General features: G+C 42.0%; 1 protein-coding gene across 1 annotated transcript in view; it reads right to left on the reverse strand.

Annotated features, from left to right (window-relative positions):
- Nucleotides 1-3,750: 3,750 nt before the first annotated feature.
- ABRAXAS2 (abraxas 2, BRISC complex subunit) overlaps nt 3,751-25,870 on the reverse strand; it is a 48,640-nt gene continuing 26,520 nt past the window's right edge. The window contains exons 6-9 of the mRNA XM_074232221.1: nt 24,326-24,445; nt 23,709-23,793; nt 21,949-22,063; nt 3,751-12,774 (exon numbers count right to left, since the gene is read on the reverse strand). Of these exons, the coding sequence (XP_074088322.1) occupies nt 12,314-12,774; nt 21,949-22,063; nt 23,709-23,793; nt 24,326-24,445 (781 nt within the window). The 3' untranslated portion in view covers nt 3,751-12,313. The remainder of the gene's footprint in view (nt 12,775-21,948; nt 22,064-23,708; nt 23,794-24,325; nt 24,446-25,870) is intronic.

A 25,870-nucleotide genomic window follows, 5' to 3' on the forward strand; every position in this document is an offset into this window, starting at 1 on the left:
TGAGAAATGAGGCCTTCAGCAGATATTATAAAAATTTTTGTTATTACTTCATTATCTACGTTTTTGCAAAATCCGCAGCTAGGTGGCAGCAGTGGATAGAATACGGGTACTGGAGTCAGGACCAGAGTTCAAATCTTATCTTGTATGCTTGACACTTAGTAGCTGTGTGACCTTAGGTAAATCACTTCACTCTGCCTCGAATCCAAGACCATCTCCAGTCGTCCTGATCCATATCTGGCCACTGGACCCAGGATGGCTCTGGAGGAGCAAGTGAGGCTGGTGATTTAGCGCAGTCACCCTCACCTTCCCCTTCATTCAAATCCAATTCACAAGGATGTCATGGCACCACCTCCCTGATGCCATAGTCTTCTTTGAGAACAAAGGATACACATCAGCAAAATATATTTTCCTTAATTATCTCTTTGAAGTATTTTTGCTTTAATATTTAATCTATTTTTGCTTTTGCTTTGTCTGACAGCCTCCCCTTTGTATTTCAGTTAAAGCACATTAGATCTGCTCCAGCTCCTTATTTCCCTCTGCATCTGTTTCAATCTTGTTTCTTGTAAACAATATATTTTAGGATTCCAGTTTCTAATCCATCGCCATTTAGGCTTACAGTAAGCTGATCATGCCAGGGGGTTACAGTTACTAAGGTGAGGAGTTTGCATTTGACCATAAAGGCCATGGGTAGCAGCCTCTGGAGGTTCCCGAGCAGGTGAGTCATATATACTTGGAGGATGGCTGTGTGTTAGGAATCACTTTGAAGAAGATTCTTTTTTTTTTGTTTTTGCAAGGCAAATAGGGTTAAGTGGCTTGCCCAAGGCCACACAGCTAGGTCATTATTAAGTGTCTGAGGCCAGATTTGAACTCAGGTACTCCTGACTCCAGGGCCAGTGCTCTATCCACTGTGCCACCTAGCCACCCCAGGAATCATTTTGAAAGTAAGCCAACAAACATTTATTGACTCCCCTGCTCTTAAAGAGTTTACACTCTAATGGAGGAGACATGTATATAATGCCTAAGACAGAGCAGATGGAAGGTAATCTCAGAGGCAAAGACCTCCTGAAAAAGCCAGGGAAGATGCAGGGTCAGGTTTGAGAAACCAGCCAGGCCAGTGTACCCAGAGGATGGGATAAATGCAGAGGAGTAAAGAGGAAGAAGACTGGAAAGGGGAAAAGTAGTAAAGAGCTTTACATGCCAGAGGGTTCAGTATTTGGTCCTAGCAGTCATAGGTCATTGATCGGGGGGATCCCAAACTTTAGGATAGATTGGAGTAGGGATACTGGAGATGGTTACTGACAGGCTAGACAAGATGAGGTAATGACTGAGAGTGGAGAAGAGATCCATATGGGATCTTGTCAAAGTGGAAACAAGACTTGGCAACAAAGAGAAAAAAGAGTCAAGGATAACACTAAGATTGTGAGTCAAAGCCAATGGGAGAATGAGGGTCCATGCAGACATAGGGCAGTTCTTAAGAAGTTCTTGAGAACAATGAGCTCTGTTGTTATGTCCTGAGCCTGAGATATAGGTGGGATGAGTGTGGATGACTACAATGACCCAGGAGAGGGCTGGGAGGGAGCTGGCCCCTCTCTTAAAGATGCATACCATAGAGGCTGTGCACCAGAGGAGAGACCAGAGAGAACGCAAGGGGTGACTTCTTACAATAATCCAGGCACCAAAGACATGGCTTTCCTCTGCATTTCCATCTTCTGATCCTCACCTGGTGGTTCCTGGCTGTTTTCTAGAGGCAGTGCCCAAACTAGTGGATTCTTTGTTTGAAAGGACCCTGAATCTGATGAAGAGTTAAACCAATGATGTTGAACTCAAATCAAAATGGTGGGGCAGCATACTGACCCAGAAAACAACCAATTCACATTATCTATGTAATGCTGTATTTTTACATGGAAATCCATTACCACTATTATTTAATTTCCTACTAGAAGTGCCAGTTCAGGCAATAAGGCAAGAAAAAGAAGTAGAGAATGAACAGAGACCCACAGAAACAAATCATCATTTGTGCAGATGATATAATGGCCTTCATATAGAATTCTAGAGTCGACTAAAAATATATAAATGAGATAGATAACTTCAGCAAACTTACAGAATATAAACTAAATCTACACTAATTAATAGTCATCTAATATATTACCCACAAATTTCAGTAGGGAAGGATAGAAAGAAAAACTTCCATTCATTTGCTACAGAATATAGAAAATTTATCATACTTATTAAGATAAATATCTCAATTATACTACAAATCACATCAGATCATAAATTATACTACAAGTAGTAATCATCAAAACTCTCTGGTTCAAATACATTGAAATAAATACAAATGGAAGCCTAATGCTCAGTAACTCCAGAGACCCCAGCTCCTGGAGCAAAGAGTCATTATTTGGGAACATTGGAAAGTAGTCTGGCAGAAATTAAGTTTAGATCAACAACTTATACCAGGATGAGCTCCAAATGAATAAGTGACATAAAAAAAATCACATCATAAAAAAAAATCAGAGGAGCAATGAATAAAGTAGTTTTTGGAGCTATGGATAAAGGAAGAGCTTATAACCAAATAAGAAATAGAGATCACTGATGTCGTTCAGTTATTTTTCAATCATGTCTAAGTCTCTGTGCCCCCATCAGGGGTTTTCTTGGCAGCGATACTGGAGTGCTTTGCCTTCTTGAACTTATTTTACAACTAAGGAAACTGAGGCAAACAGGATGAAGTGACTTGCCCTGGGGGTCACATAGAACTCAGATCCTCCTGACTCTGGACCCAGCATCGTCTCTACTGTGTCACCTTACTACCCCCATTGAGTAAGATCACAGAAGATAAAATGGGCAACTTTGATTATATAAAATTTTAAAGTTTTTGCATATACAAAAACCAATACAGCTAAAATCAGAAAAGGAAATGATGATGGAGGAATTTTTACAGTCAGTTTCATTGATAAGGTTCTCATTTCCCAGCAATATAAAGAACTGGTTTAAATCTATAAGATTAAGTTTTTATCAAAAGTAACTGATAGGGGCAGCTAGGTGGTCCAGTGGATAGAGCACTGGCCCTGGAGGAAACAAGTAACTGATAAATTTTCAAAGGATATGAATAGGTAGTTTTCTAAAGAAGAAACCCAAGCAATCAATAACCATATGAAAAGATCATCTAAATCCTTAATAATTGGAGAAATGCAAATTAAAACTCTGAGATTCTATCACATATCCATCACATTTTCAAACAAGGAAAATGACATGTTGGAAGGAATGGAGGAAAACTAGCACATCCGTGTGCACTGTTGGTAAAACTCTAAATCGGCCTGGCAATTCTGGAAAGCATTTTGGAAGTCTATGTCAAAAGACACTCAATTGTTCCCCAGTGATACCATGCACGACTAAGTACATTCCCCAGAGATAAAAGAGGAAAAGATTCAAATGTAAAGGAAAAATTAGATAGCGGCTTTTTACTGTAACAAATACCGGGAACCAAAGATAGGTTTACTCTACCAACTAGAGAATCTCTGAGCAAATTTGAAGAAATGAATGTAAGAAAATATTATTACATATTGAAAAATGACAAAAAAAGGTTTCAGAGAAATTTAGAAAGATTTGCATGAACTGATATGGAGTAAGAAAAACCAAGAGAACAATTTTCAGTATTAACAGAAATAACTGAAAAGGAAAACATCTCTTTTTTGTTTTTGCAAGGCAATGGGGTTAAGTGACTTGCCCAAGGCCACACAGCTAGGAAATTATTAAGTGTCTGAGGCCAGATTTGAACCCAAGTATGCCTGACTCCAGGGCCCGTGCTCTATATACTGCACCACCTAGCTGCCCCAGGAAAACATGTTTTAAAAACAAGATCCTTGATCAATTCAAGAACTAACCACTGGTCCTGAGGACTGACAGGAAGCCTGCTACTCCCTCTCCTGATAGAAGAATGATGTTTCATCATTAATCACACATTTTTGTAAATGTGCATATTTTTTCCTTCTTTTGCTTCACTATCATTGTTACAAGTTTTGTGCTTTTCCTTTTTTTTTTAAATTTAAAGAGTAGAAGAGAGAATAAAGTGGGAAGGGAGAATATTAGAATTGAGGCTTTCAAAAAATAAGAAATAAGAGTTTAGTTGGAGGATTTTTTTTTAGGTTTTTTTTTTTTGCAAGGCAAATGGGGGTTGAGTGGCTTGCCCAAGGCCACACAGCTAGGTCATTATTAAGTGTCTGAGGCCGGATTTGAACCCAGGTACTCCTGACTCCAGGGCCAGTGCTTTATCCACTGCACCACCTAGCCACCCCTGGATTTCTTTTTTTAAACACAAAGAAGAAAAGTTCCACAGGAAACAAAGCAGGACAACCTTGAAAGAAGGATGTTGAATTTCACAGATCTTTTTTTTTTAAAGGCACTACAATTCACATGTAATCCCATTTTTCAGTTCTACTTTGCTGGGGAAAAATGGGGTTTTTAGTGTTCATTCTATTCAAAATAAAAAACAAGTGTTATGAAGTGGATGGACTTAAAGACCTTGTTTAGGAAGGAAGGAATTCATTGAGTTTTTGTAAAGTCCAGTGGGTTAATTCAAAGGATCACCAGAGTAAGGAGTTTTGAGGTACCTGTGAGGTCATTAAGCTCCACACTCTCCTTATCTATAATTAAACTGAGGTCCAGAGAAAGGGAATAGTGGGGGCAGCTAGGTGGTGCTGTGGTTAGAGCACAGGCCTTGGAATCAGGAGGATCCAAATCCAAATATGGCCTCAGACACTAATAATTGACTAGCTGAGTGACCCTGGGCAAATCCCTTAACTCCACGGCCTTAAATAAAAAAAAATTTTTTAAAGGAATAGTCTTTAATAATTACCTAGGTGGGCAAGCCACTTAACCCCATTTGCCTTGCAAAATCCTTAAAAAAAACAAAAGGAAGTGACTTGTCTGATGGGTCTTTACTGTTGTAGATGACAGCATCTGTCCCCACTCTACGATTGAAATGTTTTTTTTTATTCTCTTGCTCTCAAAAGCAAATTTAATGCCCTCCCATTTGAGGAAATAATAAATTTTCAGAAGCTACTTTGGTTGATTGTCCTTTTTTTTTTTTTTAGGTTTTTGCAAGGCAAATGGGGTTAAGTGGCTTGCCCAAGGCCACACAGCTAGGTCATTATTAAGTATCTGAGACCAGATTTGAACTCAAGTACTCCTGACTCCAGGGCTGGTGCTCTATCCACTGTACCACCTAGCCACCCTGGTTTTGCTTTTTTAAAAAATACCTATTTTGAGTTTATGGATTTGGACAACATCCTAGCCAAGCAGAAATTTTCAATCAGAACTCATCTACAGAACAAAAACAAATAGCTTGGAGTCAGGGCCATTTCTAAAAAAAGGTTGAATTTGGTCTTGGTGCAACCATGGATTCTTTACAGCCGATTTCCAGTTCTCACCAGAGGTATTGGGTATCAACAGATATTTTTAGTGAAATGGAAGCAGCAGAAACTATCCTTTGAGAAAAACATCACCAAGATAAACAAATGAGATTGTACTACTAATTTCCATACAGCCTCCACATGTGCTTAAATTTATCAAGTCCTGGCATCCCCAAACACCGTTTTGGGAAAAAGTTTTCTTTTTTTTTTCCTGGTACACCCTCAATTCTCCTCATCCCTAACTCTCAGAATCCCTCCATCTCTGCCCTGATGTGTGTGTGTGTGTGTGTGTGTGTGTGTGTGTGTGTGTGTATAACTGTAGAAGAGCATGCCCCAAGGTAACAAGGGAAGTGTTTTACTGATGTTTTTCTTATTTCGATATTGAACTATGTTCTCTAACGAATATCATGAGCTAGAGGCTTGGGTATGGACAGTTATCTTGTAAGGTAAAGGTAAACACCGTCTGGAAAAATAATCTGGGTGTTGGTGTGGAGAGTGAGGTGTGCAAAAAAATACAAATATTTTCTTTACTCATCTGTTGCATGTTACAACTCCCCAATAGAATGGAAGCTCCTTGAGGGAAGGAACCATTCTATTTTTATTCTGGACATGGCAAAAGGTGCTTAACAGATGCTTGGGAACTGAATGAGGTTAGGTTAAACAACAGTGAAGAAAGGGCTTAGCATACTCAATAATAACTCCACTAAATCTTAGTAAGTTTATCAGTTTTATTAGGATGGATTATACCACAATACTTTATAAAAAAGTGTTCTGCAACCCTGTACGTCCATCTGCCACCACACTGAGTCACAGCATCTTTGGCTTCCTCTAGCTTTTTGGGACTGTCATTCGCCAGTTCTGACCTGCATTCATTTGGCTCCCACCCCTCTGCAGATTAGGAAAATGAGACACAGGAAGGTTAGATGACCTTCCTCTCCCAACATCCGAGGCAAACTTGGAGCTCAGATCCTTCTTGCTGACTACTGCTGCTGGATCCCATTCCCAACCTACTTTCCACTCATTTTTACATCTGTTCTGCATATACTTTAGAATGGATATGTTATCTCTTCCATTGCTCCTTGAGGCCAGGGGTTATTTGCCTTTTATCTGTCTTTCCAGGGTTCACAGGGAGAGTTTAATAAATGATTTTTTTTTTAGGTTTTTGTAAGGCAAATGGGGTTAAGTGGCTTGCCCAAGGCCACACAGCTAGGTAACTATTAAGTGTCTGAGACCAGATTTGAACCCAGGTAGTCCTGACTCCAGGGCTGGTGCTTTATCCACTACGCCACCTAGCCGCCCCTAATAAATGATTTTCAACCAACTAATCCAGGATCATGTAGCACTTCTGGATGCTTTCCTGAGCAGGCCTGTTTGTCCAAGGACTTTCCTGATGACCAGGCCATCTCAAGAGATCTTTATGAGATCTCCGACTAATTGAGAAAATGCCCAGTCTCAGTTGAACCTCTTTCAACTTATAACAGATTAGATAAATGAGACTTCTAGTTTGGTGCTAGACCTGTTCTCTACAGTGGTCATCCAGCACACCTCCTTCACACATGCACGTGTGCACACACACACACACACACACACACACACACACACACACACATCTCACTCAACTTTTTCCTAAGAGTACGGCCCTGAGGCCACACCATCCGGTGGAGAGGGGAGGGAATGCCCACTTACAGAGCACCTACTATGGACCAGACATTATGCTAATACTTGACAACTCCTAACTCATCTGAGCCTTACAATGACCCTTGGAGACAGGTGCTGCTGTTATTCCCACTTTACAGATGAAGAAACCAAGTCAAGAAAGGGTCACTTGCCCAGGTCACAAATCTAGTGCATGTCTGAGTCTGTATTTCAATTTAGGTATTCCTGACCCCAGGCCCAGTGCTTGGTGGCACTCCCTAGCTGCTCACTCTACCAAACACTCCACCTCTTAGCGGGAGTGACCATGGGCTCTCAAAGACCACACCAACAAAGGACATATTTTGGCAGAATCTACTATCCTGGAAAGGCTTCAATGATGGTTCCAGTAATAGACTTTCTGTAAGTCCAGGAGAAGCTCACCACCATTAAAGGAGACTAGGTCACTCTCTGGCCATGGCAACCCAGAAACAGCAATAGATACAGATTGGCTTCAGTCTTCTTTTGTATCTACAGTGACAAGAGGAGAATTGGGTGATGGGGAAGGAGGTAGGAGGGAGGGGAAGGTGCTATGAATCCCTTTTTAGATGCTCCCCCCCACCCAGAAGCTTTAACTGAAGCTCACTGGTATTCTAAATGTGGGCTCTGTTCAGACTAAAGAATTGATAAGAGTCCTGATAGAAGTGAAATTTGTAGCGATGCTTCAGTCCTAAGAAACCCAAAAGCCCTAAGAAACATTTCATGAGATGCTTAGTCTGCTGATCTTTCAGTGTTCCTTGGGACTATCACCAAAAACCCTACCAAGATCTGTTTGAAAAGAGGTAAAGAAATTCCAGAAAGAGCTCTGAAGGCTACCCCTGACCAAGTCAACATGTATTTTGATATTCAGCAACTTTATTGCAAAGGGGACTACAGGGTTTGGTCATTTAAAAAAAAACTAGGCATCTGGGAATACATCTCTGAACCAATAAGATGCTGCTCAGAAGCCTCACACGAGTATCATGAAAATTTCTTGGAAAGTCAGGTGTTGAGCATGGAAGGAACCAAGCCACTTCCAAAATACAACTGACAACAGTTTACTCCAAAATAATTCCTGCCACAGAAGACAAGATGAGAGGTAATAGGTGGAAAGACAAACTTAACAAGAATTCAAGCTCTCCAAAGGTGGGATGGGCCACCCCATGAGCCAGGGAGCTCCCACTCATGGGAGGTCATCAAGCAGCGGTCGATCAAATACAAGTCAGACTAGTGGTTTCTCCTCTCAAATTCCATAATCTGGGGGTTACCCTGGGAGTTCTGTGCAGGCCCAGATGGAAGAAGGATTTCTTCCAAAAGGTGAAGTCCTTCAGCTACTCCTTTGTGAGAAAATAGCCTTGATGGCTTTGAGCCCACAATGCTACACGGATTCCCAATGACTCCAGAGGTTGGCCCAGCAATCTACTGAACAAAGACAAAGGGACAAAGATTGCACATTTCCCCCTTGGGAAGGCTCTGCAGATGGAGAAAAACTGGGTCCAAAGTAACCCAAGAGAAAATAAGGGACCCTGCAGACAGCCTGAACAAGACACTGTCACTCCCTGACAATGGAAACTTTTTCAGTAATGGGGTAGCTGGCAAGATGCAATGGACACAGTGCTGACTTGGGACTAAGGAAGACACGGGGCTGGAGTCTACCTCCAGACATTTAATAGGCAAGTGCCTCTACTTCTCATCATACTGGTATACTAGGGGCTAATGGAGGGAATTCCTCAAACTGACAAAACCAGACCTTTGTATTCAACTATCTTTGGTTCCAAAGAAACACTGTGGGCAATGTAAAGGGACAACAGGGAAATATGGGTGTCAGTAGACTAGAGCCCATTACCAACAAGAATTTGAATTCAGAAATTAAAGAGATGTCATTGTGGAAATGCACAACTGGAAAAAGAAATGGGATAACAGATGGACTACCTGGGTGCTGCTCCTTCTGAGTGTGGGGACAGGATCATCTCTGCAAGATGTCTAAGAAAATATGAGTAAGAATTACATGGGATAAGAAGGCAAAATTTGGGTTGCCATCTGTACTAGGAGAACACCCAAACCAAGGCATCACAAAAGCAAAGAAATGCTGAGGTAGTAATCCAACAGCCTCGACAGAATGCTGCTCCTCTCCCTCTCAGGAAGAGCCTGATAGTTGAAAACAAACAACCAAGGAAAAAACTGACTTTGGAAAAAAGCCGATTTAAAAGGGAGCCAGTCTTCTCTCCTTAGACTCCAGACCTACTGGACTGGACCCAGCTCAAGGGAACTTGAAAAAGAATCTAGTACAAAAACCATTGATGACTCTCTTACCTCCTTTCACATCCTTAACTCTCTGCGTGGAAAGGTTTCCAGATTTATCAAAAATGCCCGGGCAACTTTAAACAAAAGGCAGTGAAAAATGAGAAGAGCTCTTAAGTTCAAACCTGACAACTGCTGCCATCAATAGCACTATATTATGGGATTAAACTCGACAAGGCTTTCAGAATCCTTTCCTTCGCAGAAAGCTTTCTAAGACTGGCAAGCAAGTCAGGGTCATTCTTGTCTGTGTGTCTAATGCCCAACTGCATGCCCAGCAGGCATCACTAACTGTCTGGAGAGTGGACGGGAATGACTTTGTTCTCGGTCCAAAAAAGGGGGCCGTGTCAAAGTTCCAAAACATTCAAAAAAGATGGCCTGTTCAAGAAAATAAAACCACTACAGTTAGTACAGTTGGCAAAGTCTGTCTCCATCAGCTGAGCTCCAACAAGCTGAAAAGCTCTTGTCCCCAAGGAGCCATGGACTGGGCATGTGGCTGGCCAGGTGGGAGCCAGGGGGTTCTGGCAGCACCTATTCTCCCTTACTCTGGCATCACCAAACTGCCTGATACGCCCCAAGTTCACTCTCCCCAATCTGTATGATACAACTACAGAGGTAAACAGAATAAATTATTTCCACACCTTATAGCACATTTGCCAAGCACTTGTGTGGGGGCCTGTAATTTGGCCAAATGAAAACAGAAACTGGTCAAAAGTGTTTGCTACCACAGTCAAAACATGTCCAGGGTGGAATCCAGCAGATGGTCCAGGTGGCAGATGACATCAAGCAACATTCTATCGAGGCTGTTGGATTACTACCTCAGCATTTCTTTGCTTTTGTGATGCCTTGGTTTGGGTGTTCTAGTATAGATGACATCCCCTCACCCCAAGTCAGAGCTCCCTCCCAACTCCTCATTTTACAGATAAAGAAACAGGCCCAGAGAGGATTCCCTAATAGCATTCTGCACCCTGACCCTGACACATAAAGTAAAATTTCCATCCTATGACAAAAACCTCCAAGGCCTTAAAACATCCATGACTGTGGAGTCACTTGAAACTAGCTGGGGTCTTTTGGGCTCTCCTGTGCCAGCTAAATACTGCATTTCTGAGACCCCGAGTTCTCTCTGCATCCTGCTGACCAGCATCAGGGGAGGGGTTCTGCCTTGGAGGCTGGACCAAGGCGCCTGCAGAGTGAGGGGGCTGGCAGGGGAGGGAGGCTGCTGGCTGCTGAGGAGAGAGAGCGAGACCAGAGGGACAGGATTAAATAGGCTTTTATTGTCACATTCACGGCTTTGTCAGGCATACATTGCAGACTCTTGTGCGGCATCAAAAGAAAACTATTTTCCTATGGTGAAGAAAAGTGACCTGAGGGGAGGGTGGCAGCTGTCTGTGGAGGGCAGACAGTGAGACCAAACAAGTCTGTCTGAAACCAGCCTACACCGTGCCAAGCCAAACTGGAGGCGTGTTAAGGCGAACAAAGAATGCAACCTCAACAAAATGGAGACTGATCCCCAGGAAAGGGGACATCCACGCTTCGGGCCATGTCGTCCAATGAGCGGAGGAGCAGGGGCCGTGAGAACCTGCTTACCGTTGGGGGATTTCCTCTTTGAACAGTCTCTCCAGGGACATCTTTGCTCCTGTCGGTTTGGTGGAGGTCAAAGGAAAGGCAGTCATGTTTCAAAGCATCTGGCACGGAGGCTCACCTCATGGATAATGGCAGGTTGTGTCATTTGCAAGCTCAGAACCGAAAAGCCCCTGGAATTTCAAGGGCCCCATTTCACATCTTTTGGGCAAAAAGGAGAAGATAAGCTATAATTAAATAATAGCCTAAGTGCATCTGAAAAGAAAAATCTACACATACACACATACACACACACAGACGTGTGCGCACACTCCCACACACACCACACACACTCACTCTCTTTCTCTCCCCCTCCCAACTTTGTCTCCAAAATGGCAACATTTTTCCCTCATAAGTACTATTCTTCAAACATAAAACAAATCTTTAATCACCAAGATAACCAAACAGATTCATTTCCATTATCGGTCCTTCCCCTATAGTTCTCACATAAAACTACACCAATAATTTTATCTGAAGCCATAAATCAATGACCTCCTTTACATATAATCTCAACAAAAATCACATTTGGAATCTGTTCATTATAAAACCTAGATAAGATGCCCAAGGCTCTGCCCTCCATCTCCAGGCTCAAGGATCATGAGGCAATGGCCTCATTACTGGAGCTCACTGACCCGGCACACCAACCACTCTAGGACCTACTTCTGTTGGTGATTGTTTACTGGGAATTAGTATTCCTATGTAAAAAGGCAACCATTTAAAGTGATACACACATCAGGCTAGTAGAAAAGTTGAAATGAAACCCTTCCCTTTTGATTTCAAAAGGGCATGCAGCTTGGAGAAGGTACATCCAATGTGTTCCAATCAGGCTTCTTAGAATTATCAAAATTTCTTTTCTGGCAAAGAATAATTTGGCTCATCGTAGAAAGTTTCTTTGAAGGCTACTGCTGAACCTGCTTCCCTTTCAAAAACTAAATTTCAAGGCATGATAGTGCAAGAGGTAAGTTTTTGATTTTTACAGGACATTTATAGACTAATTGTGCTTAGTCTCAAATTCCCAATTTATTTTAATGAAAATACGGCAACCAAAACTAAAAGGTTTCTATAAATTTCACTTTGCCTAATTGACCAAGACATCCATGGATCTCATCAGTATTAGTACAACTTGATTATCCTAACAATTCCATTATGAAACTTGCAAACTCTATCACAAGGCGGGTGAAGCCTCTGTGCACAAGAAGCCTCCTCAGGGAGCCTCCATTTCTGCAAAGCAGTTTTTTTTCCTCTGAAATTAAGTCCCCCAAAGACTTTCAACCACAGTTAAGAAGCACAGCGCTACACTGAGCGCCGGTTTGGTTGCGTCATATCTGAGAGGTCTGAGCGTTCCTGGAGTCCCCGTCAGGATGCGTTGTGGGCCGGGAGCCCCGTGTGTGAGCGTGGGAGCACTCGCTGGCCAGGGGCCCCGCCGGGCCGGAATCACTGTCTTCTGAGTCATCCACACTGTCTCCCACCACACTCTGGGACAGAGGCAGGGCTGTTCCATTTCCAGAATACTTCAATCCTGCATTTGTGGAACCAAAGCTGGAAGACCCTACTGCCTGGGGTCGAGGCATAAAGACTTTACTCTCCAGGAGGGAATGGCCCAAAGTACTCTCTTGACAGGCTGGGTTCAAGTCTGAGTAAGGAGGGGGTGGGTCAGAGGGCTCTGCATCTCCAAGGGCACCGCCTTCCACCTCAAACCCAGAAAATGGCAGTCGTATACTGAACCCCGGCTCCGAGCTTTCTGCAGACAACTGCCTGCTGAACAGGACCTGCTGCAATCCTACATGAAAACAGGAAGAAATGGGGTCACCATATTGCTCACACTGTTGTCATTCCCCAAGCCTTAAACAGCCATGGTCAAAGCCATGAACTAACTAGCAATATTCTTGGCTACCTAGCATTCAGGGTGGCTTGGACTTCTTTCCTTTTCTATTTCATCCATTATTCAGAATGTGGACAAAGTAGTGATCTGGGCCCTCTTGTTTTACCCTCTGCACTATTGTATCTGGTCATCAAGTCAGCTCCCATTGATTCAACTCTCACATCTGGGCAGAAGACCCTCAGATCTCTTGGCCTTTCTGCCAATCTCCAGCCTACTGTCTCCAATTGAATTTTAGACATCTCATGCTCAGCATGTTCAAAACAGAATTCTCCTCCCCTACCCCAGTCTTCTCTCTTCTTCTGAAACATCAGCCTCCTCATCCCTAGGCGTCATCCTCAGCACTCTCCCTCCTATCAATCCTACCTACCCTCCCAATATCTCTCCTGTCTGTCACCCACCTACCTTCCTGACCCTGCAGTCCCCGAGGGACAGGCTTTCATCACCTCAGTCTGAACTGGTGGTTGTCTGCCCCCACTCTCATCCTCTGCTGGGCTGCCCAATTTCATTTTCCTAAGCTGCCTATTGGCAACTCTCTCCCTGGTGACTCCTTGTTCTATTCTCAGAACCAGCCCTTCTTCTGTGGACCAGACTTCTGAAGGCTAAAAAGGTGGGCGGGAGGAAAGACTTTCCACACCCACAAACTTATAGAATCCTAATATATTGAACCATGTTTAGAATGTGGATGATTTAAGGAGGGAGGGGGTGAATCCATTAATGCTCTCAAGTTACCTACTATTGTCAGTATCTTGTATTTCCTAGATATTCAACCTTGTCATCTAGAAGTGAAAACCTAGTCTCTTCATTATCAGTGTTTCATTTATTCATTTCTTTTTCACACCTATTAGTACATCTTGCATTTTTAAAATCCCTCAATTAAAAATGACAATGAATAGTGTGGTATAATTTACTTGGAAGTCAGGAAGGCCCATTCAGACCCTTCTCAGGACACCTGTGGGACTCAGCTAATTCTTGGGGCAGGGGAAGGGCAAGAGGAGCCTTAGCAGAAAAAGTAGAGAACCAGTCAAAAGTAGGAATATTTCAAATGCTTCCCTACTACATGTGACACTGGTTCTTTGTTTCAAATAGATGTTTTTTAATTTTTTAGAAAAATGTATTTCCTTTTTAATTATAAAAAGATGTTGAGGTTTTATCAAAGATCCTTTCTGCAGTTATTTCTGTCATAATTTTTATGATTTGCCTTTTCTATCATAATGTGTCACATCAATTACTTTCCTAATACTGTACTACTCTTGTATTCTAGTATAAAATTTGGCTTTAAATGTATGTGTGTTTGTGTGAGCTTATCAAGAGTTTTGATAGTCTTCTTTTTCATGTTTTTCATCAGAAACAAATATTGTATTTTAGGATTTTTTTTTTGCAAGGCAATGGGGTTAAGTGGCTTGTGCACGGCCACACAGCTAGGTAATTATTAAGTGTCTGAGATCAGATTTGAACTCAGGTCCTCCTGACTCCAGGGCCGGTGCTCTATCCACTGAGCCACCTAGCCACACCCCCCCCAAATGCTGTATTTTAAAGCCTTTTCTACATCTATTGAGAGCATAACTTTTATATTACTCAAAAATAATTGTCTATAATTTTCTTTCTCAGCATATTCTGCACATTTTAATATTAAAAATGATCTTTTGTGACTTTTTACAAGGCAGATTTTAGTGGCTTGCCCAACTTTTCTCTCTGAGACTGATCTATTCATGTTAACCATGTCTTTCTGTGACAGTCCATTATTGTCAGTTTAGTCAGAAAGTCCTGAGTTCAAATTTGACTGCTATGGGCAGCTAGGTGGCATAGTGGATAAGGCACTGGCCTTGGAGTCAGGAGGACCTGAGTTCAAATCCGGCCTCAGACACTTAATAATTACCTAGCTGTGTGGCCTTGGGCAAGCCACTTAACCCTATTTGCCTTGCAAAAAACCTAAAAAAAAAAATTTGACTGCAGGCACTGGGATAGTTGGATGACCCTGGCCAAGTCACTTAACATCTGTTTGCTTTAGCTTCCACATGTGTTAAATGAGAATAATAAAAGCACGCACTTCACAGGTTTGTTGTGAGGATCAAATGAGTTATCTGTCTAATGCTTAGCACAGTGGCTGGTGCAAAAGGCTAGGTATATAAATGGTAGTGATAATAATGATGATGATGATGTTGATTCAGATAATATATTTTTCCAGGCTCTAAAAAGTCATCTTCTTTGATCATTTCTCTAATTTCTTTTGAATTCTGTGATTTCTTCTTGCTCATTTCTAATTTTGAAAACCTGAACTTTTTTCCACTCTCTTTATGGCTAATTCTTAACTGATCTGTTCATTATTTATTGCTCTCCTTGGGTCCTTCATTAAGACTCAAGCAATCCTACCAGCTCTTAGCTTTAACACTTCAATGATCCTTGTGTTTCCCATCATGTTTAACAATAGTCCTTCTGCTGGATGGTTGGCTCTTTTTTTTAATTGTTTTAAAATTTTTATTTAAGGTTATGGGATTAAGTGGCTTGCCCAAGGCCACACAGCTAGGTAATTATTAAGTGTCTGAGGCCAAATTTGAACTCAGGTCCTCCAGACTCCAGGGCCGATGCTTTATTTACTGCACCACCTAGCTGCACCGGTTGGCTCCTTTTCTAATGTAGAGGTTTGGAAGGATCGATCAATCAATCTGCTCCCAAGGAACACTAACTGTTTCCTAGAAATTTTGAAATGCAGTCCACTGAGATGAAAAGATAAATGCCACAGTTTCTGTCATGTGAAATGGCATGTTCTATTTATTTCTGGTATTAATCAGTAAATGAGACTTTTGATTCCAAAGAACTAACTCTACTGGTAGTACATCAAGATGTGTCATGTCACCTAAAATCATGAATCACAACTCCCAATCACAGCCCTGATTGAATTCTTCCTCAAGTTTCCAAAAGAGTCATAGGAAGTTCAAAACATTATTCATTAATCTTCCTTTTGCTTTTCTAAGTTTTATCAACTTATTTATTCATGACAGTGACAACAAAGCTGTCATATCAACTGAATGAAATTTAAAATTTCTTAATCCATCCAAAGCTTCACATCATTTACATCTGATAGTACTGAAGGTTTCAAACCTATTTCCCTTAGCAAAATCAAAGAGAGCTGTGTCACTTTTCCATATCTGTAAACCCAGAGTCTCACTGTATCCATCCATCCATCTTACTATCTCACTGTATATATATATATATATATATATATATATATATATATATATATATATATATATATATATATATATATATATATATATATTTCCACCTAACCCAAATAAGTTGCCCCTTTTAAGCAATTCTTCATTTATTCCCCACTCATAGAGTGACCATCACTGTTCTGAACACTGAATTAAGTACAAGTTTGATTAGATACATCTCCTGCCTTCAGAGAATTTAAAGTCTAACAGGGAGGAGATGCATGAATATAAAAAATGTGAACATTCACCAAGTATTATAAGTGCCAAATACTAGGTGAAATATAAAATGGGGTCCAAGTTAGTCTCAGAATGAGTTCAAGAAGTAAGAGAAAATTCCATGGTAAAATCTTGCAGCATTCTAAGGGGAAAGGCCTCGGTAATGTCATTCTGAACAGGAAAATGGGAACAGATAGGAGAAAAGGTTCCAGTATAGAGCCAGCAAGCAATTAGCCCTGGGGTTTAATAAGAGAAAGGGTAAAGATGACACAAAATAAAGACACTGAGTGCATCTGGGTGCTCTTGTCAGAAATAGGGAAGTCTGGCAAAAGGGCAGGTTTTGGGGGAAACAGAGAATTCCATTCTTGACGTGAACTTTAAATGTTGACTGAACAGTCATACAGACATTTGAAAAGGCAGTAAATTAGGGCTGGTTACTCAGATGAAGAAGTCATCTGTGGGGGGGCGGAGCCAAGATGGCTACAAGAAGGGATCAAGTCTTAGGCGCTCTCTGATAAAACGTGAAACTAAGGAGTCTAACTAAACTTTCGAGAGACAGAACCCACAAAGGGACCCAGGGAGGCAGTTCTCCTACTCAAGGTAACCTGGAAAAGAGCAGAAAGGCTCAGCTCCCCGGGGTCGGAGAGGCGGCCCGCCAGAGGGGTGGCCCACCAGAGCCAAAGAACCTCAGCCTCACGGAGGCAGCCCCAAGGCGCTGGGAGCCACGGCTCACAGCAGCCAGGGAGTCTCCTGAGCTGCACCCCGGGGAGCACCGAGCACAAAGTGGGGGAACAGCAGGGACCTCTGCCAGAGCGAGCACATGGAATCCAGCCCTTGGGGCACACAGAGAGCAGCCTGGCCAGCACAGCCCTGATCCAGGAAACAGAAGCAGGCGGAGCCGGTAAGCAGGAGCCCCAGGGCATGAGTCCCAGGGCATGAATCCATTGAGCTGAGGGAGGGGAGTGAGAGAGAGAGACTGCAGAGCTCTGTCCTCTGCCCCTGGAACAGGACTCTGGGGCTCTGACCACATTCAGATCCTGATCCCAGTCTAGGCCCCCCATAGAACAATAGGGCCCCCCCACCTCAGCCCCGGCAGAGGGGGGCGCTCATGGTCATTCACAGACCAGGAGGGAGGACAGAGCCTCACACACTGAGACCTTTGTGGGAGTGTCCCAAAAGCTCAGGAAGCACTCCAAACCAGGCCCAGGCTGGGAAAATGAGCAAGCAGAGAAACAAAAGGAAGACTATTGAAAAATATTTTGCTCATGAGCCCAAGAAGGATCAAAATACTCAGTCTGAATATGAGGAGGTACAAGCTCCTGCATCTAAAGACTCCAAGCAAAACAGAAATTGGGTTCAGGCTATGAGAGAGCTCAAAAGACTTTGAAAATCAAATGAAGGAGTTGGAAGAAAAACTGAGAAAAGAAAGGAGAGAGATGCAGGAACAACATGGAAATGAAGTCAGCAGCTTAGTCAAGGAAATCCAAAAAAAATGCTGAAGAAAATAGCATGCTAAAAACCAGCTTAGGTCAAATGGATAAAACAGTTCAAAAAGTTATTGAGGAGAAGAATGCCTTAAAAAGCAAAATTGGCCAGATGGAAAAAGAGATAAGAAAACTCTCTGAGGAGAACAAATCCTTCAGACAAAGAATATAATTCAGGGAGATTGATGAATTTACCAGAAATCAGGAATCAATACTTCAAAACCAAAAACATGAAAAATTAGAAGAAAATATCTCATTGAAAAAACAACTGATATGGAAAACAGACTTAGGAAAGATAATTTAAAAATTATTGGAATACCTGAAAGTCATGATCAGGAAAAGAGCCTTGACATCATTTTCAAAGAATTACTACAGGAAAATTGCCCTGATATTCTAGAAGCAGAGGGCAAAATAGAAATGGAGAGAATCCACCAATCCCCCAGAGAAAGAAATCCCCAAAAAACCAACCCCTAGGAATATTATAGCCAAGTTCCAGAACTCCCAAGTCAAAGAGAAAATATTACAAGCAGCCAGAAGGACACAGTTCAAATATCGTGGAGCTGCAGTCAGGATCACACAGGACTTAGCAGCAACTACATTGGAAGCTGGTAGGGCTTGGAATACAATATACCTGAAGGCAAAAGAGCTTAGAATGCAGCTTTCAATGAACCAGGGGAATTTCAAAGGTTCGTTTTGGAATGGCCAGAGCTGAAGAGAAGGTTTGATCTTCAGATACAGGACTCAGGTGAAGCACAGAGATTGGAGGAGGGGGGGGAAATATGAGGGACTTAATGAGGATGAACTGCATGTATTCCTGCATAGAAAAATGACACTGATAACACTCATATGAACCTTCTCAGTTAATAGAGCAGGTAGAGGGAGCTTTTACAGTTGAAGCACAGGAGAAAGCTGAATTCGAAGATAAAATATGGTGTAAAAATGAAGTCAATAGAAAAAAAGGGAAATGGAATGGGAGAAAGAAAAAGGAGAGGGGAATAGGCCAAGATATTTCATATAATAAGATTTTTCTTTATTACAATGAGATATTGCAATGATGTAGAAGGGGGGAAGGCAAGGGGGAATGAGGGAATCTTCGCTCTCATCAGAGGTGGCTAGGAGAGGAAACAGCAAATATACTCAATGGGGTATAGACATCTGGAGTAAGAAGGGGGGGATGGGGGAAGGGGTGGGGATGTTAATGAAGGAGGAGAGGATGGACCATGGGGGGAGAGTGGCCAGATATAGCACATTTTCTTTTTTACTTCTTGCAAGGGGCTGGGATTGGAAGGCCTGTCCGGGGCCATAGGGCGAGGTGGATGCTGGGCCTAAGGGGTGGTATGGGGGCTCAGGGCTTCTTGGCCCCAGGACCAGGGATCTGTCTGCTGCGCCACTCAGCAACCCTACAGCAGAGTCAGAGTGAAAGGAGAGAGAAAATAGAGTACATGGTAGTGGAGAAATAAGAAAGGAGGGAGTTGTGATCAGCAATGGCAAAGTTGGAAAAATATGGAAGCAACTTTTGCGATGGACTTAGCATAAAGAATGTGATCCACCTGTGACAGGGTTGTTGGTGTTGGAACAAAGACTGAAGCACATTTATAATTATTATTATTATTATTTGCGGGAGGGTGCAGGGCAAATGGGGCTGGGTGGCCTGCCTGGGGCCACATAGCAGGGTGATCTTTGGGTGCCTGAGGCCGGATTTGGACCCGGGTGCTCCTGACTCAAGGGCCAATGCTGTCTGCCACCCAGCCACCCCTACTATTATTATTATTTTATTTTGGGTCTTTTTTTTTCTTCTTTTAGGTTTCTGCAGGGCAGTGGGGATCGGGTGGCTTGCATGTCACACGGTTGGGTGATTGTTGGGTCTATGGGGCTGGATGTAGGGTCAGATGCTCATGGCTCCAGGGCTGGTGCTTTGTCCATTGCGCCACCTGGCCATACCTACAATTATTACTATTATTCTTTTTTTAATTTTAATTTTTTTCTCCCCCCTTTATTTTATCGCCCAAGCAAGTCTATCTATATTCATGGGGGGAGGGGTATTTTGTTTACTCTTAAACAAGAATATTTTATTAATGTAAAAAAAAAATTTGTACAAAATGAGAATTAAAAAATAAAATTAAAAAAAAAAGAAGTCATCTGTGTAGAACTGATACTTGACACCAAAAGAACAGATGAGATCACCAGAGAAAAGAATTAAGAGGAAAGAGGGTCCAGGAGAGAGCACTGGTTGAAGAATCCTTACTTAAGGGTTGGAAGGATGATGACCAAAGGAAACTCGGGAGTAGTCAGACAGGAAAGCACAGAACCAGGACAGAGAAGCTGCATGAAAGCCAAAGAAAGGGAGAACATTTGGTGATGGGAACAATATTAAAATCTGCCTATTCTCCAAGGAGACTGAGAAATGAGAAAAGCCAATTAGATTTAGCAGTTAAGAGACAAGTGGTCACCTTGGGGAAAAAAGTAGTTTCACTAGAGGGGTAGAGCTAGAGGCCAAGATTGCCAGGAGTCAAGTGATGGGGAGGGGTTGAGAAAGGAAAAAAGACACTATGAGGATGACTCCTTCTAGGATTCTGCAGTGAAAGGGAAGAGATATGAAACAATAATCTGGGAGGTTAACAGGATCAAGGGAAGGGTTTTTTAAAGATGAGATATATCTGAGAATGTTTGCAGGCAAGGGGAAAGCAGTCAACAGTTAAGAAGAAATTAAAGAAGAGAGAAGGAAAAGCTCCCAGAGGAAAGAGGGTATAGGAGAGAAAGTCCAAGCAGCAGTTTGTCTTCCCAAGGAGAAGGGAAAGGATTAGATGAAAGGAGGAGAGATGTAGAGGATTTAAACCAAAGGAAATGAGGGCTTGTACAACAAAGAAGTTCCACATTTTCAGTAAAATAAGAGATGAAGCTATACCAGGGAATGTAAGAGGTTGTGGTAACACCGAAGATGGACAACAAAAGAGATCTGGAAAAACTGACATGCATGGAAGCAGACTAGAGCCAGCAAAACCAAGAAAACAAAAGACATAATAACTATAATATACAAAAAGGGAATGTAATGAAATTCTCAAAAGCTCGGAGCCCTGAACAAAGACAGATGAGAGACCCATCCCCAAGCCCCAAACCCATCTCTCTGATGATGCAAAAAGAGAGCAAAAAGGTCTTCTTTAAAAAAAAAAAAAGCAGCTCAAAGCAGATACTGAGGGGAGTCAGTTGAGATGAAATAGTATGAATTTGTGGGAGCTCATTGGCTTCTACCAGGTGATGTTGAAGAGACCAGAAATAAATGTCAAGGTGGATGGACAGGTTAAACTGGGGTCTGAGGATAGCAAGGAAGTCAAGGGGAAGTCTAATTGAACTTCGAAGGAAAGAAGTGAGGTCAGGATAGGGAGGGGAACAGACTGAGAGAACAGGGAGTGACTGGGGGCTGTGGGAAAGATGTTTAAGTTATACTGAGGGAAGGAAAGGAGAGAAAGGGCAGATGAGTATCAAAGAGGGAAAATGGACAGATCCAAAAAATGGTGATTCTGGTGACCAGGAGTTCTTAGGTCTGACTGAGGTGGAGTGGCACAGGAGAGTCTTGGGGGATGAGGACATTATGGCCTGGGAGGTCAGGGACATTCAAGAGGCAGCACCATGTTAACTGAAGTCCCCAACTCACAAGCCATTTCAAATTTCCCACAGATCCTGCCTTCTGTTTCAAATATCAACAATTAGGCTATATTGAGGATAAAGGCTTAGCCTCCCACCTAAATGAGCTCATCCCCTTGGTCATTCCACTTTCATACCCAACTTTCTCTCCCAAGTCTAGAGTCTAAGGCTGCTAATGGTGATGAATGCTGCTTTTGTCTATGAATCCTCCCTCCACAGGATATTGAACATAGTAGATAGTCCTTGAAGACTATGAATGAAATCCAGTCCATGTTGGGTGAGACATGCTCCAAACCTAGGCCAACCACTTTGGGTGCTAGTATTTTACTTTCACTTGGTTTTTTTCCCTCATCAAAAAGATCCAAAATATAAATGAAGAAGGAACTCTCCATTCCACCTTAGATAATGAAGCAGGGGTTTACCCTCACTCACATTCTTAGACAACATGGTGTTAAAAATGAGGGGCCACAAATCACTTTTCTAATAGGTTCAAGTTAATTTGGGAAAAAACTTACTTATTTCTTGCTCCTTTTCATTTTTCCTCTGAGTGATTTGTCTTTTTAATTTGTTCACCTCTGCCTGAAAAGATTCAACCATTCGCTCGCTCTTCTCTACATCTATACACACTGCCTGGGAAGAAAGTAAAAGAAGAACAATTAAGCCTCAGGCACCCATGAACAGCCTCGGTCACAAAGGTGAATACACAGGAACCTTCCAGGCCCAAGGACAGACATGCGAAGCAGGCCAATGTCAAATCATGGAAGTGTTAATACTTCCTTGATTCTCTTAAATTAAATAATGAACAGATTGATTCTTGTTCATCTGACTAATTATTTGTATCATTTTTTTCCCTACAATGAATAAGAAGTAAATAGCTATTATAGGGAACTTAAGGTTCACCTTTAAAGTGAATACCTCTAGAATTAATAACAAAATGATTTCAGATTTCACTTAACATTCTAAAATGAACAAAACAAATTAGTCAATATGTATAGAAAGTCTATAGGGCATTGAAAAATGTCAAGTTTTAAAGCTGACATAAAACTGGATGAAGAATAATTTGAATAATTTGAGATTAAGTTCTATACAACTCCATCCACTACAAAAATTCAGCACTAAATGATTACAGTTCCCGAGTGACCAGACTCCCATTTCCTAGCTTCCTACTTTGTAGCCTTTTGTGTTTAGTTTGTGAGAAGGGCAAAGTAAGAGAGGAAAGGGATATCCATCTAACAATGGATTTGGGACAAATTGTTGTTGACTTCCCAATGCCTTCCTCCTCCAGAGAGTGGCTCGAACGTATAAACACTCTGATCTCAGCCCTGTCTCCCCAAAGGGTCGATTTGGGGAGGGAGCAGGGAAAAAAAGGAACCAAGCAATGCTCCAAGCAGCAGGGAGGGCAAGAGCCCCCGTAGGTGGGGGCCTCTAGGTCTCCTCAATTCCTCTCTGTCCATCCGCTCTCCAGAATCCATCTGCCATTCTAAAACCATTCAGTGGCTCTTCTTTTCATAGTGACTTGCAACTTTAGCAATCTGAAGTAGGAGTTCAATAAACTCTTGACTTGTTGGAGAATGACATCACCATTTCTATCTATCCATGGGAAAGGACAGTTTAAATTCCTAATTACCAACTTGCAAAGAAACTCTGAATTCGGTCCTTTGTAAGGTGGAAGTCTGCTTCTGATTTATCCACTGCACGAGGAGCTAAGAGGAAGGGGTGACTTCCCTGTCCCCATCTAATTCGTCACTGCTGAGTCCTCATCTCAGACCCAGGCTCCAGTGTCATCAGTTGGGCCTCAATGTTCCTCCTAGCTTTGGGTCCAGCTGAAGGAGAGTGATTCCAAGGTCATAGATAGAAGGGACCTTGGAAGCCATCTAGGGTCAATCTCTTCAGTTTACAGATTAGGAAACTGAAAACAGGTAAGTAAAATCCCACTGGGAATGGAGAGGGAAGATTTTTCTACCTTGATGTGTCCATTCATACTATAAGCATGTCATATTGGCCAGAGTATGAGATTAACTCTGCCTAGGATTTGAGGGGGACTCATTTTGGCTTGGTTGGTCTACTTTAACTCTACCCCAAGAAGCAAGCATGAATTTAGAGATGAACATTCACTGTTGCTCTTTCCAAAAATCACCACAGATCCCACTTTCTCTCTGTACCCTGGAATCCAAAATAAAAGAACATTCTTCTACAATGATTGGGTTATTTAAAATTCAAATTGCACTGAAATCAACCACAAAAGTGAGTTCATTTTAAAACCTCTATAAGTTACCTGGACTTTTTCCTGAAGTGCATTGTACACCTGATAAATAGCCCTGATGTCCTTCATCACTCCATCCTTATCGAAAAAGTCAGTACTAGGATAGATGCAAAGGAAAAAAACCACTGTTAGAAGCTATGTACCAATGGTTTCTTTAACCTTTCCAATATGACCATCATGGCCTCCCATAGTCCATCACTGCCAAACTTAAGGATCCTAAAGTGACTATCTAGGCAAACCAACAGGGCTACTGAATTCATTGGAAAAATTGGGGTGGGGGGGGAGGTGAAATGACCACTTTTAGAGGAAAAAGTGAAAAGAACTATTTTAAAATTCTTTTAGAGAAGATTTTTACTCTATAATCTTTAAAAAAAAAAAAACCCTGTTCAATCTACCCATATGCTTTGTAGAATTTTCAGGTAGTTTTGTTGAAAATGCTATGAATGTTGGTGATAATAAACTAATTGCACATGAGGTTGTTAAAATCACATCAATCATGGTGGGCCAAAGAATTGTCTTAATGGCTAGTGACCAAGTGCTCCCAAATATAATGAAAGCCCATCCTATGTCCAATTTTCTCAGACAGTATTATATGAATAGATAAAGCCTTCCCTCTGCCTCTGACTTACCCATGCTCCTTGATAACTTTGGCATAACTCTGGGAAGTGTTGGGCACTGAAGAGACTTTGTATTCCTGTTGGCTGGTGTTGCCCAGGTTGGGGATGGTGAGTGACACCCTTGGATTATACCTGCAGGGACATTTTAGAAAGGAAACTTAAAAAAGAATCAGCTTTGTTTTGCAGCCCAAAAAAGAGATGTTAAGAGAAGGGCTCATTCAATCACCACTTCAGATGACCCCATCAGATGACCCTATACTGCAGAGTCATTGTTTCCTTCTCTTAGAGTAAACTCCCAAAAAATCCTCCTCCCAGGTCTCCTCCTGGCCTGATCCTGAGTTCTCAAAGACCAGGCCAGAGGAAGGGAAGTTCTAGGAAGCTCCACCATGCTGCGCAGTCTTCAAAGTTCAATATATATAACACCTGCCTTCCAATGACTGCTCCTCTGAACACCAAGAGGGGATGGATCCTCCCCAGCAGGCTGATCCTGCAATCATGAGACTGTCCTGGGTAACCCATGATACAAAGAAAAACAAAAAGCAGCCCTCATTCTGAGTAGTTCTGGCAGCAACAGTGGCAGAGTGCTGGAAAAGAAGGCAAATGGGACCCAAGACCTCCTTAAACGTAGATGAACTGTTATGTGTCATGGAGCCCTTCTACAATCATTTTTTAAATGCATAAAAGAAAATATATAGAATGAGAAAGGAAATCAATTACAGTGAAATAGTTATCAAAATATTCAAAATACAAGTTTATGAACCTCTGGGTAAGAATATCTGCTCTGTACATAGTTTTGTACTTGGCCCTTTAACATAATAAACTCCTGGTCCAATGACCAGTGAATAAACACTACTAGAAAAACTGAATCGCATCCCTCCTTCAGTTCTGCTATAAATGAAACCAAAGGAAACTTGAAATTCAGTGACATAATTTAAAAGTTGATCTTTTGATCTCATGAGTGAGTAGATACCCAAGGAGGCCAATTACACAAAGGTCCCAATCAACACCAAAAATCTTCAGAGCACTATTTTTGGCAGCAACAAAAAAGACTGGAAAGAGCATGTGCACCCACTGTCTGAGGAAGAGCTGAACACACTGTGACATACAAATATAATACTATTACATAAAAATGAAGAATTGTGAAGAATGTGGAAGAATACAGAAAGATGAGTACAAACAGATGCAAAATGAAGAAGGCAGGGCCAGGAGAACTATCCTAATAATAAACAATGATAATATTGAGGAAGACAACAGGCCCAGACACACAAATGATGCTTCCAGATAACTGATGAAGACTGACAAGCTTCCTTTTAATTCAGCAGTCATGATTCCAGATGGAAGATGGTGATCCAGCCATCTCCTGACAGAGAGGAGAAAAAGCCTCAAGATGTAGAGCAAGAGCCAATGTGGGAATCTCTGGATGGACTCTGAATATTCATTACAAGGGCTTTTCCAATGAAGACAGAAAATAAGGAGTAGGAGAATAAAGGCAGAAAGGAAAAAGGGAAGGTAGGAGGGTAAGGAGGGAGAAGGAGGGAGAAAGAGGAAGGCAGGACG

This window comes from Macrotis lagotis, chromosome 4, assembly GCF_037893015.1.
Source record: "Macrotis lagotis isolate mMagLag1 chromosome 4, bilby.v1.9.chrom.fasta, whole genome shotgun sequence".
NCBI lineage: Eukaryota > Metazoa > Chordata > Mammalia > Peramelemorphia > Peramelidae > Macrotis > Macrotis lagotis.